The 17,908-nt window shown below is 31.5% G+C and overlaps 2 protein-coding genes across 2 annotated transcripts; both read right to left on the reverse strand.

Annotated features, from left to right (window-relative positions):
- Nucleotides 1-545: 545 nt before the first annotated feature.
- On the reverse strand, nt 546-5,769 carry LOC145057893 (uncharacterized). The gene is made up of 8 exons (XM_079005805.1): nt 5,440-5,769; nt 4,920-5,117; nt 4,710-4,835; nt 4,571-4,608; nt 4,340-4,493; nt 1,302-4,142; nt 1,078-1,196; nt 546-938 (listed from the first exon to the last, which is right to left on the reverse strand). Exons 1-8 carry the CDS (start codon nt 5,521-5,523, stop codon nt 686-688), a joined length of 3,813 nt encoding a protein of 1,270 aa, XP_078861931.1. The 5' UTR covers nt 5,524-5,769; the 3' UTR covers nt 546-685.
- Nucleotides 5,770-11,617: 5,848 nt separating this feature from the next.
- LOC145059231 (pentatricopeptide (PPR) repeat-containing protein) lies at nt 11,618-14,154 on the reverse strand. Its single transcript, XM_079007078.1, has one exon. The coding sequence runs from the start codon at nt 14,088-14,090 to the stop codon at nt 11,706-11,708; it is 2,385 nt and encodes a 794-aa protein (XP_078863204.1). The 5' UTR covers nt 14,091-14,154; the 3' UTR covers nt 11,618-11,705.
- Nucleotides 14,155-17,908: the final 3,754 nt, after the last annotated feature.

The raw sequence follows: 17,908 nt of genomic DNA on the forward strand, positions 1-17,908 counted from the left end.
ACCCTTTCAGAATGTTTTTGCTCAATAATGACCTTATAGTCTTACAACTTACTCATAACATGAGAACAAACAAGATAATAGGTTCACAAGAATGTTGGTTTAGTTTTTGAAATTTGTATAGTAGTAACACTCCATAGTAAACTACTAATTGTCTTTAATACATTATGGGACTTTATCATGCTTATCAAATTATTATGATTCCATATAGGTTAAAGAGAAAGGGTGGTACATTAACCAAAATATATAATATGGATATCTGACTTCTCAACCCAATACGATCCACATTGCCCTCCGGTTAACATTTTTTCGGTTCAATGGCTTTGTTTAAACCCTACTATATTCAATAGATGAGATATCAATAGAATAAAAATACACACATCTATATAAGAACGCGCATAAAGATATACATAGTAAAATTGGTATCTTAGAATGACACGGTGTGCATCACAATCTTTTAGTTCACATAAACAACCTCTCTTGAAGATGAACTATATTTATACATTCTATTCATCAAATAGTACCAAAAGAGAACAAAAACCAATTAATGTTTATTAACATTAAACCTCTTATTTCATTATGTGGTAAAGTGTTCTCAATAGACATAGACTCATATTCATGTCATTATGTGCCTTAATGATTATTTAGCTTAACTATTAATCTTGATATAACGAATAGTTTGTATTTTTCATTGGCTTTCAAGGAATTGGAATCGTCTCCTTGTGCTATTGTTGGTTTTTAACTGCATTACAAGATCTTCTCTTTCGGCTTCAACTTCAGCATACTTGAGGCTCATCTCAAGGTAACGGTCACGAAGGTCTTTTAGCTCTGTCTCTAATGACGATTTTGTCCTTTCAAATCTCTCTTTCGTTACCAAGTCACCTTCAACCTTAGATTTTCCAGGATTTGATGAAAGACTATTACGCCCCTCGGACTTTAGCCTATAAAATATGCAAACTAGTTAAAAGCTACAACCATGAAAACTACTTGTGCATACACGTAATCCTTATAGTTTTCATCAATAAGTTGACCTTTGACTACTAAAAGCCAAAGGTTGACTAGTGTTTTCATCATACTCACCTCTTGAGTTGAGCTCTATACTTGTTATTTGCATCAAGAGCCTCATCAAGCTGTGCTTCAAGCATCTCTATTTTTTCTGCATTATCAATGTCTTCTTGAGAATGAACCTCATGAACACCCTGATAAAAAAGATATAAAAGATCATAAGAATAAAGATTCTTGGTAAAAACACAAGAACACTTCGTTGTTAAGTGAATCAAAATCAAATTTTTTTAATTATTTACCGATTTACTCCCTGATTTTGTTGACAAAAGTCTTAGATCTTCTTCTAAAGCATGAACTTTCTTCAAGCATTCATTCTTTTCTCCTTCAATTTGTTGAACTTTCAACTGATATTGCAAATTTGCACTCTTGATTCTACTAAGCTCATTTTTCATCTCAGAATCTAAAGAACGTGATGCTCCTTTAGACATTAGATCTCCCTCGAGTTGCATTATCTTTTCTTCTAGAACATTCTTCTCATGTTTACATTCCTCATATTCTTTTACAGATGCCTCTAAGGTAGATATCTTTTCAAGAAACGAAATCTTTTCTTCTTTAACCTCTTCAAAACTACTAGAAAGAGAACGAAAAGAAGCTTCTAGATTGTTCTTTTCATACTTTAGCTTATCAAGCTTTCGTTTATGATCCATTACTTCATTGTCAAGATTCGAGGTTTTCTGCAACTTATCTTTTAACTTTGAAGCTTCTTCAATGAGTTGTTGGCGTTCATATTCTGAAACTGTAAGCTTAAGTTCTAGATCATTTTCCATTGTCTTTCTTCTCTCTTCTCTTATTCTGTAACCAAACAACACCTTTGATTTCTTTTCATGATCTGTCATCAGTTTTTTATTGCTTTCTTTAATGGCAATGAGATCAGTTTCTAAGTCTTGAATCTTGGATTCAGATTCCTTATGAAGAGTTTGAAGTTGGTTTTCAATCGATTCATTTCTTGAATGGATTTCTTTCAAAGAAGATTCCAGCTTTGACTTTTCGGAAACCGCCTTTGACTTTTGTTCATGAAGCTTTGAAATTTCATTTTGTAAATGTTGTACCTCTTTTTGGAAGTTTTCAATCTCGGAAGTCTTCTCTAAATACATTTGATTCAACAAACTTTCTTCCATTGTAACTTTCTCTTTTAACTTCCAGTTTTCTTGATTAAGTTCATCCAAATGTGAAGAAAGACTCTTCTCTTTAAACATATACTCTTCCAACATAGAAGAATGTTTTTCTTCTAAACTAGCCACCCTTTCGGAAGAAATTACCAAATTGCCCCTAGCTTCCATTAATTCGACCTCCAAACTAGAACATTTCTCACTCAACTCTCCCTTTTCCTTTCTCATCTCTTCATACAACTTCTCAAGATTACTACATTCCTCAATGAGCCCCTCGGAAGATTCTAGAAGTTTCTTCTTTTCGGATTTCAAATTTCCACATTCTTCTTGAGCTTCCAATAGTAATTTTTCAATATCATATAACTTTTCAACCTCATTTTGAAGATCAAATTTCACAGATTCAGATTCTTGTAACTCATCTTTCATACGTCTCAGTTGACTTTCCAGTGAAGTCAAACTTTCTGATAAGCGGACATTCTCTTCTTCCACTTCAAACAACCGAAGCTCGGCTTCATGTTTGACTTTTTCCAAGTCAAACGCTTTCTTTTCAAGTAACTTATTAGCAGAAACTTGTGAATCAACACTACTACTAAGCACCATGAGATCATTTCTCAAATTATCCAGACATTTAGATGTTATATTGCTCTCTTCCAATGCATCTTCCATGTTTTCTTGTAACTCTTCTTTCTCCTTTTCAAGAGCAGAAATTAGATCCTCTTGTTCTTCATTCAACCTCTCTAGTTCCCGGATTTTCAAATTGTAATCTTTTATCACCTTTTGATCTTCTTCAATAACCATATTTCTCTCTTGGATTTGTTTCTTCAATTCTTTAATCTCACAAAGAAGCTCCAAGTTTTCATTGGTCAATTCACTACATTCTTTTTCCACCTCACTAACTTTTTGTTGAAGCTCTTGGATTTCATGCATTTGTTGTGATTCAGATTGTGTTTTTTCAGATAGTTTTGACTCCAAGTTGTTGATTTCTTCTTCTTTGATGGATAAGTTAGTTTTGTAGTCTTTTTCAAGAAGTGATAGAGTGTGGCTATTTGAAATTCGTTCGTTTTCTAAATCACTGATTTTGTTCTCTAAAGCTTGTTCAAGAATCTGCATGTTTGCTTGTAATGTTTTCTCTGATTCCTCCATTTGTTGCAAGTTAAGTTGTAAGCTTCTGATTTCCACCAAATTGAAATTGAAAGACTTTTCTAAATCACTAAACTTTGATTTGACTTCCAAAAGTTCTTCGATTTCTGCTCTTTGTGTTTCTGTAGTCTCCTCTAGTTCTTGAAGAATACACACAAGCTCAATATTTGATTCTTGATTTCTCTTCAGTTGTAGAGACAAATCAGTGTTTGATTCTTTATGAGCTTTTAGCTCGATTTCAAGTTCTTTTAGAAGTTGTGATCCACTTTCTGACTTATATGTTGACTCCACTTTGACCTTCTGTTTGACCTCCACCAATCTTTTAAGCTGGTCAACTTCTTTCTTCATGCCATCACGTTCCATTCGTGCTGCTGAAAGCTCCATTTTAGAATCTGTAAGATTCTTGGATTGATCAGAGAATCTTTCTTTCAAGATCTCCAAATCAAGCATCAACTTCTGTGAATTCCTCTCCCACATTTTGGCTTCTTCACGAAGCTCTTCAATGGTGTCTTCAGCTGCTTCTAGAAGGTTCTTTGAAGAACCGGTGTTTGGCATTGATGATGTGGGAAGGACAGGTGGAGGGCTTTCTTCATACTCTTCTTCTTGATCATCATGAGTTATTCTTGATTTGAAAGATGAGTTGTTTGATTTTGATATAGAAAGATCTTCTTCATTAGGGTAATTGCTTCGAGGTGAACTGTTTCTTGAATTCCCATTAAGCTTGTTCTTGATTCCATTCATATGATTGTTTTTATAGAATCTCTCTTTTTCTAAAGAATATTCAGCCGAATCATTGTTTTGATTCGATCCAGATGGTTGATAACTTGTTTCCTGCATCAAGGAGGAAACAAGAAAATGGAATCACATTAGTCAAATTGATATGAATCAATTTAAAAATCAAGAACCAAAGGTGTCAAATTTCTATGATTTGTTTCATTTTATGCAAGTATATCGATTTAGAAGTTGAAAATCAGTCAGTTTGATCAAGAAAGTCAAAGTTTGGAGAATCTATATCATTGTAAACATACCATGATTTTAATCTTTCCAAGAAGTGAAGTGGGATTCAATTCTTGACTTTGAGAGGATTTAGCACTCAAGTCAACTGAAGCAGCTGACCCATTTGATCTGCTTAATGCATCATCATAACTTTCATCCATGGCTTCTGCTTTTAGTCCTTCAACCCTTCAATATGTATTCACAACTTTCAACATCAATTGAAACATGGAAATATCACAAAAAAAATATATCATAAACATTACCTGAGCTTTGTTCTTGGTGTTAGGCACTGAATTTTGACCTGAAAAATGAGAAAGTAAGTCGATAAGAAACATCAAACATAGCATTAAAGAACTCAACTTATAATACAAATTATTGTAATAATATTCACATTAATTTTACCTGTAAAACTGTGCCATGGTTGCATTTCTTTAAAGGTAATGAAAGTGGAGCAGATGATCTTGAACTTGTATAGTAGCGTGCAATATTTACAGTTGCCTCTCCAAGAATGCCAGATCTAGCAGAACCCTAGAACAAAACCAAAAAAAAGACAAGATTTTGTCAAGGTTAAATGATAAAATTTTTAAGTTAGAGGATCAAGATCTTTCATACCATGGAAACAACGAATTTAAAGAGATGTTCTTCAAGCTCTTTTGAAGAATCATCATGTGAAATCCAGATAGATTCGGATAGAGTTTCTGTCCATTGACAGTTTCCATTTCTCACCAAAGCTTTGTTTGATCTTGCAACTGTTTTTCCTGTTTCCACAGAGATTATGGACACTAGAAGCTTGTCCCATACTTTTGGTACCTAAAAACAATAAAATCTTGTAATTAATCACCATGGATATGACATGAATCATGAATGCATTAAAAGATACAAGAAAGCATCAAAGATTCACCACTTAATCCTTCTTAGTAATTTTATCAAACACTTGAAGTGCATCACATGGTGCTTAACTCATACAAGAAAAACTACACAGAACCAGCCAACTTTACCAAAAAGTATACGATGGATCACAAAACAATACAGAAAAGCAACAAATATCGCCACAAATTCATTAATCTTCCAAACAGAAAACAATTACGATAATGGAAGTTCACAAAGATGATTGATGGGTTATCGTTGCTACCTGAAGAGCTTGAAAATTTGAAAACTTGAAATCAATCCTCTCCCCTGAGCTGGGCGACTTCCCGTTTCTTTGTTGTCTGTACATATTTATGTAGCGGTGAATGTGATCTCTACTAATTAATGGGTTCTACAAAATTGTGCAAGCTAATACTTTCATCATGAACAAACCAATTCTCAGCTTTTGAGAAACAGATTTGCAATGTATGAAATTTGGTTATTTTCTCCTTTCCTTTTTTGTCGTCGTCAATAAAATGATTGATCACAATGCAGTGACATTAACAATGCAAATCCAGAGAGATAGAGAGAGAAAGAGATGTTAGCTAGGTGGTCATTGTTTTCATGATTGTTAATATTATTTCATCTACTTCTTGACTCCATTCTCAACACTTAGACTCCTTTTCTTTCCCATTGCATACGTGTTAAATTTTGATTGTTTCAAGAAAGATCCGTAAAACGGCGCCAGTTCTCTAGCTTTTTTTTTTTCTATTTTTTTTTACATAAAAGAGTAAATTACATTTTTGGTCCCCATTGTTGATGCGAATCTGCCAGTTTAGTCCAAGTTATAGAAATTTGACACCACTGATCCTTATGGTTGGCAAATCCTTCGGTTTTGGTTCCCTGTCTCAATTACCGTCAACCCACCTTCATTAATCTCCTATGAAATGACCTTTTTACCGTCGAACCAAATCAGTAAAAAAAATTTCTCCCATAAGAACTTGATATATACAAATAAACATCAAAACAAAGAAAATCCCTAAAATCCTTAATTGAGATCAATTGACCCCCACATTATCTTCCGGTGGCGGAGGTAGAACGTTTTAGCAGGGGTGACACTAAAAAAAAAATTCCGAAAAAATCTATATTAGTAGTTGCACTCGTATTTTAAGCAGGTGCACCTAGTAGATAAAACATAAAAAAAAACATAAATTTTTTTACACTACGTGCCGAAATCGGAGGAGTGGCCCGGGACCCCTGGGGCACCACTAAGGTCCGCCACTGTTATCCTCTCTCCCATACACAACTCCCTTTAACCATTGCGATCTCTCTCACTTTCTATACGGTAGGGTTGAGCATTTGGATATCTGGATCGGTTTTTTAGAGTAGGTTCGCTTCTTGGTTCTTTAAATCATGCAAAATCGGTCCGTGTACAAAACCAGGTAGGTCTAGTCAAAGTCCACGTCCACGTCCAGTCCAACGTGTATTTGTTCTAAAGTAATAGATAAACAAACTTCGATATGGCCTCAATGAATTGTACCACATATGCCTAAAGTTGTATCGGTCCAACGGGTACAAGAATTAGAAAACTCAAACCTAGACTAGATCTAGTAAGCCTCAACAGGTCCAATTCATGGACCACCAATTTTTACCAAACAGCCTGGTCCAAATGCTCACTCCAACTCCACAGTACCTGTAGGACCAACCGTTTCCGCCTTCCATCTCACCTTCACCCTTTCTCAACTCCCCTACCACCGCCTCTCTCATCTTTTGCCAAATCTCTCGCTACTCTAAGTTGTTGCCGCTTCACCAATTCGAAGAACCAACATTTCCATTTCCATCGCCATCTTCAGCACCGCAACCACGTTACCCACCTTCTTGCTTGCAACATCTCTTTTATGGTCGGTGGTCAATGATGCCTTCAACTCTATCTTCGGCCGACACAACCCCCCCCCCCCCCCCTTCTCATCTTCCACCACTGATCTCCCTTTCCCTTCCCTCTCCTTTCTCCCACTCTCATCAACACATAACTGCCATCAATTCGTTTTATGTTCATTTTAGGTAGTTATATACAATTATAGTCCATTTCTGGTTTTGGTCCATTTCACTCTCTAGTATACTCTAATTTTGAGTTGTAGGTGTTGTTAGTTAGGAAAAGTAATGGTAATTATGGTGAAAACGATGGTGTGGTGGTGAAAAATGATGGTGTTCGTATTGATAAATGGTGTTGGTTTTATTGCTATACTCTGATAATGATAAACAAACAAGAAAATTTAAAACCAAATAAAAGCAAAAACAAGGATATTTTAGTCATTTCATAAACTTTTAATGGAAAGGCATTGATGGTAACGAGAATAGGTACAAAAGCCGATGGATTTGCCAACAATAAAGACCACTAGGTTAACATTTAAATACTAGGATTAAGCTTGAAGATTCCTGTCAACCACATGGACCAAAAGTGTAACTTACTCTATATGAAATTGTATTTTACCTTTTTAATTAGTTATATTTATCAAAGAAATAGTTAATTAATAAATCCAAAGCGAGGCATTGGAATGTTTGATGGATTTAATCCTTGTTGTTATCCTTGAACGACAAAATAGTTAAATAAAATATTCATTTCTTCATTCTTGGGTTGTGCATGGACGGTATTAACTATAAAACTGATTTAAGAGATTTTTTTTTTATGTCTTTTTGGTTTAAAACAAAAAAAAAATCTTGATAAAAATGTTATTGTGTTATCAAATTTTATATTTAGAAAGAATTTATATTTACATACAATCATACATATATGTTAAATAACTATATGATTTGCATCATTTCTGATTTGAAATCTTGGATGAATCGTAACAAGGGTTAGTTGCCTTTTCAACTATTTTTTAAATTATTGTTTAAGTATTTAACTTTTTATTAGTAACCTATATTACCGATCAAATGTATTATTAACTTATTAATATTACCGATTATAATTCTTCATTTATTTTACCGTTAAACAAGATATGACACATAACTTACATAAAACTACTGAGTTGTCAAAACATTTTATTTTCCAAGAAAAAGGAAAAAAATAAATAGGATCACTTTAGAGTGGTCTAGTGACACCTTGACCTTAGGTGGTTGATATCCACTACACCCAAAAGGTAAAAAAGGAACATGATAGAAGAAGGCATTGCTTGGAAGGTATCTTTTGAAGGCTCAACAACCGCATTTTGCTTGTTTGAGTTGGCTATTCATACTATTATCTTCTAAAACCTAATTTAACATTTTGTCTCATACATAATTTTTTATCTTGTTTTTTATACCTGATAATTTTTTAGTTATTTTTTTCTTAGTTGTGATATCCATGTATTACATGGGTTTAATTAAAAATATATAGATCTAACAATTTAGAAAATTTTAATTTATAAGAAAAAATAAAATATTAATTATAAAATTGAAGTGCTTATTTATCTGTTAAATTTAAACTTATAAATAAAATAAATAAACAACTACAATAATCGGATTCAATTTAGAAATTTAGAAGTTATAAGGAGGTTCAATTAATGAATTGGATATACATTTATTATTATATTTATTAAATTTAAGTATTATATGAAATTTAATAAAATGGAAAAACCACAAAATGACACATGAATATATTTTAATCTAAATTTACCACAAAACTAGGTGTCAGACTCATGTATTACATGAGTTAATTAAGAAAAATTAAATATAAATATTTAAATATTTAAGAACTTTGGATTTATAAGAAAATAAGAAAAATAATGAATTATTAAAACTGATTTTTTTTATCTTTTAAATTTAAATAAATAAACTAATAACCTTTAGTTTGAGAATTTTGAAATAAGAAGGTAAATCCATTAATGAAATTGATATTTATTTATTATTATATTTATTGTAATTATTACATTAAATTATTATGTAGAATTTATTAAAATAGAAAAATCACTAAAATGACATGTGGAAAAGAAGTTAATTCAAAACAACCACAAAATGACATTTGACAAATTGAATAAGAGTGTCACATGTGACAAAAAAAAAACCTTCATTTATTAGAAGAGATGACATGTGTCATAATGCATAAGAAAATGACAAATAGCAAAATTATTTTCATTTATTATGGAGGATTTACCTAAGGATCATCCCAATGGTAGAACTCAATTAGGCTTTTCTGGCTTCGGATTCTCCTAATGACATGAGGACCCAACCAATTGTGGAACTCAATGAGTATTTTCTAGCTTCTAACTTATATTACACTATTGACTTATTTTGAAGCAAAATTGAAACCCAACATCTTATAAAACCACTATCGGTTATGTGTACGACCAACTTCCCATCTTCTTCCTTTAAGGTTACAATTCTATCATTTTATTTATGGGAACTAATCCATACGCAACATTTTTTTTGTAATACACAACATTTATGTTTTGAAGGGTTATATAATATAGAAATTATACAATTCTTTAAAGCATAAATTGTTAAGTAAGATAAAAAAAAATTGTTGTGAAACGCCCTTTATTTATAAAATACACTCCACCCACTCTCCTATCTCTCATTTCTAGTTTTCATTTTCCCCCTCATGTCATGTAAATACATTTGTTAAAATTTTATATTCATTATTCCATTGATATAAAAACTAAGCCAATGTGATAAAAATAAAGCAAGGACTTCTTTAATGCCAAATTAACGAAACAATCTTTATTTTTTAGCAGAAGATTGCAAATTATCGTATAAAATTAGATAATCATGACTTTTTTATTCAAAAAATGTTCGGATTAAACCATAAATTGACCAAAAATATTGAGATTTTAGCGAAGATTTCCCTAAAATCTAATAAAAATATATGATATTTTATTATAGATAATCGTTTAGGTTTGTGAGTCTAATCGAGTTCACTAATTGATTGAGCTCGGGTTGAGCTCATTTATCTCATTCTTGAATCTTTCTAATGAGTCAAGGTTGAGTAATTCAGTTTGCTTGCACTCTTATGTCTAGTGAACTAGTTTTTGAATGACTCATTGGTTCCGTACTTTTAAATGAAACTTGCTTAAAAGAATAGTTTACAGGTAATTGTGCAAAACTTCAAAGACGTAAAAGGTTGATGAGTTTTCACTTTGATGAACGATGTAAGAATATTTAATATTAACTGTTTTGTTTAAACTTTGATGTCATAATCTATGATAAAATTAAACTTGTTTATATAATAATATTTTAAAATGTTGGATTTTAGCCCCCTAATACTATTGTTTGTGTTAGGGCTATCAAAATTGTACTACGGAAAGTCAACCAACATGCTAATAATCGAACCAAGAAAGTTGTAGCCAATATATTTGGTAGCCAACATGTTTGGTTGGTAGTATCGTGCCAATTGAACAATCTTGATACATTAATGATATAACTCGGTACGGTAATGATACAAAAGTTTGAATACCATGATAATATCGTACAACGAATTCATTATATATATATATATATATATATATATATATATATATATATATATATATAAACAAAACCGTAAATTTCAATTGTTAATTGTGTTTAGTGTTTACATTTTTAAGAACGTTATATAAGTTATTTGGTCGCATTAGTCAATAGTTATTATTACGTTAAATCATAAAACTAAAACCTTATTTTGTGTTACTTTCAATAAAATTCTTTTGTAAATTAAAAGAATTGCGTAACAAATTTCTTTACTAAACATCTAAATTACCCGATGTGTTTGTTTATTTTAAAATCTTACAATTGACTATTAAAAGAAGTCGGTATGTACCATTACCAATTTGTACCAATCAAACTTATTGGTTGTCAAATATATTTGTACCAAGTATACTTGGTACGGTACCGGTAGCAAATTTTTTTACCAATTATAATTAGTACGGTACAAGGTTTAAGGAAAAACGAATTGGTACCATACCAATTCCACCCCTAGTTTGTGTTATGCCTTGGATCGACCCATCCTTTTTATGAGCAAAGTCGGTGGTCCTTAGGTTTCTCAGTCCCGGTTAATAATAATAATAATGTCCGATACTAATATGGAATAACTACAACAAACCGATGTTTGTACCATATAAAATTTTAGGCTGATAGCTGTAGGCAACGCCGATCGTTTTTGAGAAAAAGAAGAAAAACGACGTCAATGGAAGGTGGTGGTGGTAATGAGAAGCAACGCGCAAACGTATAACGCCCAATAACCATGAAGAGGGCGGTGTTTGTGCGTTACAACGCCCAAAATCTCCCCGGTGGGCGTTACCCATACCCAACAGTCTTATAGAAAAAACTTTGATTTTTCTTTAAAAAATACATTCATACAAAAAAAAAATACATGTACCGTTAAATGCAATTATAGTTGTATCACACAAGCCTCTAAAGACAAACAAAACATCGTAAATTTGCTTAAAACAATGTCTTTATGCATTTCTTACAAAAACCCATATACAATTACCATCAAAAACTCGAAAAACTTGAAAACATCCGAACAACTAATTAGTTGTTAACAATATTAAGAAAACTACATTGTATTTTTATGTGTAAACTATATACATTAACATCCTACCAAAAATCTCCACAATTACAACTTCCATCCTTAAAATGATGAAAACGAATCGTATCCCTAACCGTTATTTCTCTCTTCATTATCATACTCATATACTTCAAAGCCGTATGACAATCAACACACACCCGCAAATTCTTAGTCACAAAAATACTTTTTCCTAACCTCAAACTAACATCACCAAAAGCAACTGCCAACTTCTCACTATGATACAAAAGAATATGCCCTTTTTCCTCTTCTTCAACATCTTGAAGGACAAAACCATAATCTCCATCATACCCCAATTCCTTCATCCCCACTAGCAATTCATCTAACCTTCTTTTGATCAAAACCCACCATGGATGTGACTTATCTCCACCAACAAACATATGAACATTTCCATCTATTTCAATCCAACTACACCCCGGGCTTTTCTTGAACCCTTTCTCTTTCTGTATGACACGTGTACGTGCTGCATCATCGAATCTTTTTGCCGTGCTATAAATATTAGATAAAATCACAAAGTTTCCACTACTTTCATGTCCAAGAATCTGAATCTTTCTTGAAATTTCTTCACCTAAATTGAAATCTTTATGAATTCTACAAGCACCAAGAAGTGCACTCCAAATACGAACATCAGGTGTTAATGGCATTTCAAGAATGAATTCATGAGCCTCACTTAAAAGTCCTGCTCTCCCCAAAAGATCAACCATACATAAACAATGTTCTATTTTTGGTGATATTTGAAACTTTTCATTCATGGAATAATATAAATCTTTACCTTTTTCAACAAGTCTTGAATGACTACAAGCGGATAAAACACAAATAAAAGTCACCCCATCTGGATTAAAACCATGTCTTAACATATTTTCAAATAATTCAACTGCTTCAAACCCTAAACCATGTATACCATAACCAAAAATCATAGCATTCCATGAGATTACATCGCGTGTATTCATTTGATCAAAAACTAACCTTCCTAGATTTATTTTTCCACATTTTGAATACATATCGATAATAGCATTACAAACTTTAGTTGATTTTGTAAACCCTTGTGTTATTGCATATCCATGTCCACATGCTCCATGTTTCAAAGCTGCTAAATGAGAACATGTAGGAAAGAATCCAATCATGGTTTCCATATCAGGGTTGATTCTTAATTTCTTCATATTTGCAAACATGTTAAACGCGATTCCAGCATCACCATTTTGGACACAACCAGAGATGATGGAATTGAAGGAAACCGTGTCTTTGAACTCCATTTCATTGAAGAATCTCACTGTGTCTTGTAAAATCCCACATTTTGAGTAGAGTGAAAGCAAGGTGTTACTGATTGTTAAATGAGAAATGAAACCTAATTTGATTGAATAACCATGTATACACCTTCCTGTTTTAATGTTAGTAAGATTAGCACAAGCACGAAGAATGGTGGATAGTGTAACTGGAGATATGTTGCCATTGTTGTTTACTATTGCTTGGTTGAAAAGCTTCAATGCCTCCATGGATGAATCTTTTGCAACACATGCTGTTATCATAGCACTCCAAGTTACCTCATTTTTGACATTGATTGTGTCAAAAACTCTTCTTGTGTAATCAAGGTGTTTACATTTGGCATACATGTCTAGTATCCCAGTTCCAACAACTACATTGTTATCAAATCTACTCCTTATAGAAAACCCATGTATTGCTTTTCCTTGCATCAACTCACTAGCTTCTCCAATAGCTGGAAGAATGGCGACAATGGTGGATGAATTAGGTCTTAATCCTGCATCCTGCATTTCCTCAATCAATTTCATTGTTTTGTGGTACATTCCATGAAGAGAACTTCCTGCAATCATTGCATTCCACGCCACCACATCTCTGTTAGACATTTTATCAAACACCTGGCGTGCGTCATCTAATAATCCGCATTTTGCGTAAAAATCAACCAACGCGGTGCAAACATAAACATCGTCGTCAAGAAACTCACTTTTCACGCGATCATGTATCGTTTTACCAAGTTCTATATCCTGTATAGCGGAACATGCTTTCAAAGCAAATGGGTAAGTGTATTTATTGGGTGTGACCCCTGATTGTGTCATTTCAAGATACAGATTGATGGCATGGTCGAAGGGTCCTTCCCAAGCATACGCTCTGATCAATTGGTTCCATAACAAGACGTTGTTCTTTCTTTCTGGGTAAGGAATTTTATCGAACACTCTGTGAGCAAGATGAAGTTGGTGAAACGAAATGTAGACGCGGGTGAGTTTGTCCAGAATAATGGAGCTGTAATTGAGATTTTGCTTGAGGAAATGCTGATGAATTGTCTTGGCATTCGCAAGTGACCTTGATTTAATTGAACTTTCTAAAATTTGTAGGTAGAAGGTTGTGTTAGTTATGGAAGTTCTGCCTACAGCCGCTGCCATTGAAAATAACAGGACCTGCAGTCACTAGAGTTTTATTGCTTGTCCGAGACCATTATTCTTAAAATAAATAAATAAATAAACTCTGTACTATAACCGATTAAAGAAGGTTCAGTTGTTATGTTTTATTTAAATAAAAATGTAAAATCGGTTCATGTGATTTCAAAAAAATGTATATATAGATATGTTTTGATTTAGAGGGTGTTTGGGATAAATTTTAAATTTTTATTTTTTTCTAAAAGTTAAAAAGATGTTTGGTAATCTGAATTTTCCAACTTTTTCGATTCAGTAAAGTAAATGATATATTTTTGAAAAATCATGGATTCTTCATTTTTCCATCTTTTACCAAAAGGATTTTTTGATTTTTAGAAAGCTAAGCCAAACACCCTCTTTAGATAAAAAAAAATGTAAAATGGTTATGTGATTTGTAAAAATTTATAGATAGCTATGTTTTGATTTAGATAAAAAATGTAAAGTGGTTATTTGTAAAAATCTGTATATTGCTATGTTTTGATTTAGATAAAAATATAAAAGTGGTTAATGTGATTTGTAAAAATCTATAGAAATGACTTAAAGAAACTTTCAACTTTAATAAAAAACAATGTTCTAAATATTATAAGACATGACTTTGGCGACAATGTCAAGTTTAAGTTTTTACAAGTCTTGACGAGTAACGTCGTTTGTAAGACGTGACTTAAGATGACAATTTTCTATATAATTAATATTTTTAAGACCGCCTTTTATTAAAACTTGACGAAAAATACAAGTTTTGGAGCCATAACAAAGCCATTGCGAGCTTTTTAGAACCTCGATAAAAAGTCTAAAATCAAAAAAATTGGTTGTTAAAAATTTGAAATGACTATTTTATTTTTATTATTTCCTTTTCACATTTTTTCATTTTCGTATATATATATATATATATATATATATATATATATATATATATATATATATATATATATATATATATATATATATATATATACACACACACGTGAGTGTGTAGGATCAAAAGATAACACCTAAAAAATTGAGAACACGATAATATATCTTAAGCTTCCAAATAGTAATACCTATGGTTATTAAAATGGTGTCATTTATATAAATTATGAAAGTTTTGTGGTGAAATTAAAAAGGCTAAAATGAACGTAAGGGCATTATGGGAATTACAATTCATTTGACTTCATAAAATTAGCCTATATTTAGAGGTTCCCGTTAATATCTCCCCGATCTCTAATTAAATTAGGGCTCATCAAAATCGCACCCATCAATTTAATCAGCACCAGTCTCTAAATCAGCCCTTCCATCGTCTTCCCTGCTCCTCTACCATTTGATATGCTTACTTACATTCCTGTGTCTTCTACATTCCTTCGTTCCCTCAAATCTTCCTCGCCTTCTGAATAAATTGAGTTTTCTTATTATTCTCTCTCTCTCTCTCTCTCTCTCTCTCTCTCTCTCTCTCTCATCGCATCCCTAATCAGTTCCAAAAGCTCGATCGTGAATGAAACCAAATCCATCTTTAACCCATCGAAGATGCTTCCATTAACACATTTCAAGTATAATCAAATCCGATTTATTGTTTCTCTTATCAGTATCTCCTTCTCAATTTTTCTAAAGTTTTACTTCAATAGCTTTAGCAACGACAACACCACACAAGCTCTATTGATAGAAGGCATCCAAATTTTTAGCCAAAGCCACGAGCATCAATGGCAACACCAAGCAACTTGGTCGCTCACCGATGCTGGAATCAATAGTTTCCGAGCAGTCAAGTCTAGAGCGCATATAATCATCAGAGCATGTAAGGCAGTGTTGAGTTATAATGGTGGTAGTAGAGAGGTTAGAGAGACTGCTTCACATATGCGAAAGGTAAAAAGTAGTTACTTGGAGAAGAAGAAGACGTTGAATCGGACATGGACGAGTTTAGATGCTCCTATTCTTCCATATGGTCAATGGGTGTTTTCTATCAAGAAATATCAGTAGGCATCTTTATTGGCTTCAGTTATCTATGTAACTTCTCTGAATTTTTCTGGATGTAATTAAGGATATACACAAGAGAAGCAGTGTATTTATTTTTGAATATCAGTTCATTCATGTGTGAATGAATCTATTTACTTATGATCAGATGTATTCATTTATTCATTTTTGAATTGCAAGATACTCATTTGTTAATAGCAGTGTATTCATTTGTGAATAACAGTATAATCATGTGTTAATGAATGTATTTATTTGTGATTGGATGTATTCTTTTTATGAAGAAATGATAAGTTTTGCACTATTTTTATTTTTAGTTGATTAAAAAAGGATTTGATTACTTGTAAATTGACTTATATTCATTTGTGACTGGAGTAATATCAGATTTTTTGAAAAAAAAAAATCATTTGTGAATACAAATATATTGATTTGGGATTGGGTTTCTATTCTTTTTTTTTTTTTTTGAAAAAAAAGTGACATAGGAGAAAAAAATTAGTTTTTTCCAGTTTTAAAATAAATTTTGGTACAAATGTTTTTTTTTTTTTATATTCCATTAATAAGAAAAATAATAAAATCAAATATATCCTTCTTTTTTGGTAACTGATCCTAAATTTAAGTTAATTTGATTGAATTTTATTTTATTTTAATTTAATTAAAATATACAATTACTAATATGATATTATATATTGATTGGTCCAGAATTGTTTCACGTTCTCAACCTTTTAGGTATTCTCATTTGATCCTTCCCATATATATATATATATATATATATATATATATATATATATATATATATATATATATATATATATATATATTATAAAAGAGACCAATCAAGTTAATATGTTTCAAGATAGACTCAATGATGAAATATGGCGTAGAGTCGAATATCGTTGTAGTGTTCAATTAAATCGGATGAGCATATCGTAGAAGTTGGAAGTTGCAAAAAAGTGTTGCAATCTGGTTCATAAATGCTACTAGAAGTTGATTAAAATGTTCTTACACTAGACAAAATTAAAATGATACATGGGTTATATTTTGTGCGTCACTTGCTTCTCTATAACCAAGATTCACTTACGTTTTTGTTTCCTTCAATTGTTTTTCTGCTTCAAAAGTTTTTTTTTTTTTTTTTTTTTTTTTTTTTTTTTTTTTTTTTTTTTTGCGCTTCACAAGTGGTTATTGTAATTTAATTTTAAATTTTAGTTTTCTACTTTCGCAAAAAAAAAAAAAAAAAAAAAAACATTAAAAAATGTTGCTATATTAGTTCGTCTTTGTCATAGTGTTTTAGATTGTAAGAAAAAAATTATTGACAGGTATCATCAATTGTCGTCATTTTTATTGTCATAACTATGTTCATCACCTTATTTTCAACAACCAAGAAGAAGACTCGATGGTCATCTATGATCAGGTGTTGCAATGTTGCTTAAGACACCATAACCATTGTTTTAGCTAACATCTCTAAACTTCTAATTTTTTTGGAATTGACAATAAATTTTTGTTTATGTTAATTTTTAATCATTGTTATAAATGAAGAGAATAAAAAACGAATAAAAATATATATAGTTTAATCATATATTTTACATTCCAATTCATTTGATGAACTTAAAACCTATGGGAAATCAACAAATTATTCCATTTCATTACATGTTAATCAAACATGTTAAATAATATTGTTCAAAATGATTTCAATTTTATATATTATTATTTTATAATTAATGTTAATGTTATACTTATTTGCAAAACATGTATTTGTCAAAAGAATAATTTTATAGTTTTAAGACAAATCATTTATCTTTTACAATACTATTATTTTGGATTTTCGAACTTTTTAATTATGTTCGATTAATATA

This window comes from Lactuca serriola, chromosome 6 (genome assembly GCF_051521515.1).
Source record: "Lactuca serriola cultivar US96UC23 chromosome 6, Lser_US96UC23_V15, whole genome shotgun sequence".
Lineage (NCBI taxonomy): Eukaryota > Viridiplantae > Streptophyta > Magnoliopsida > Asterales > Asteraceae > Lactuca > Lactuca serriola.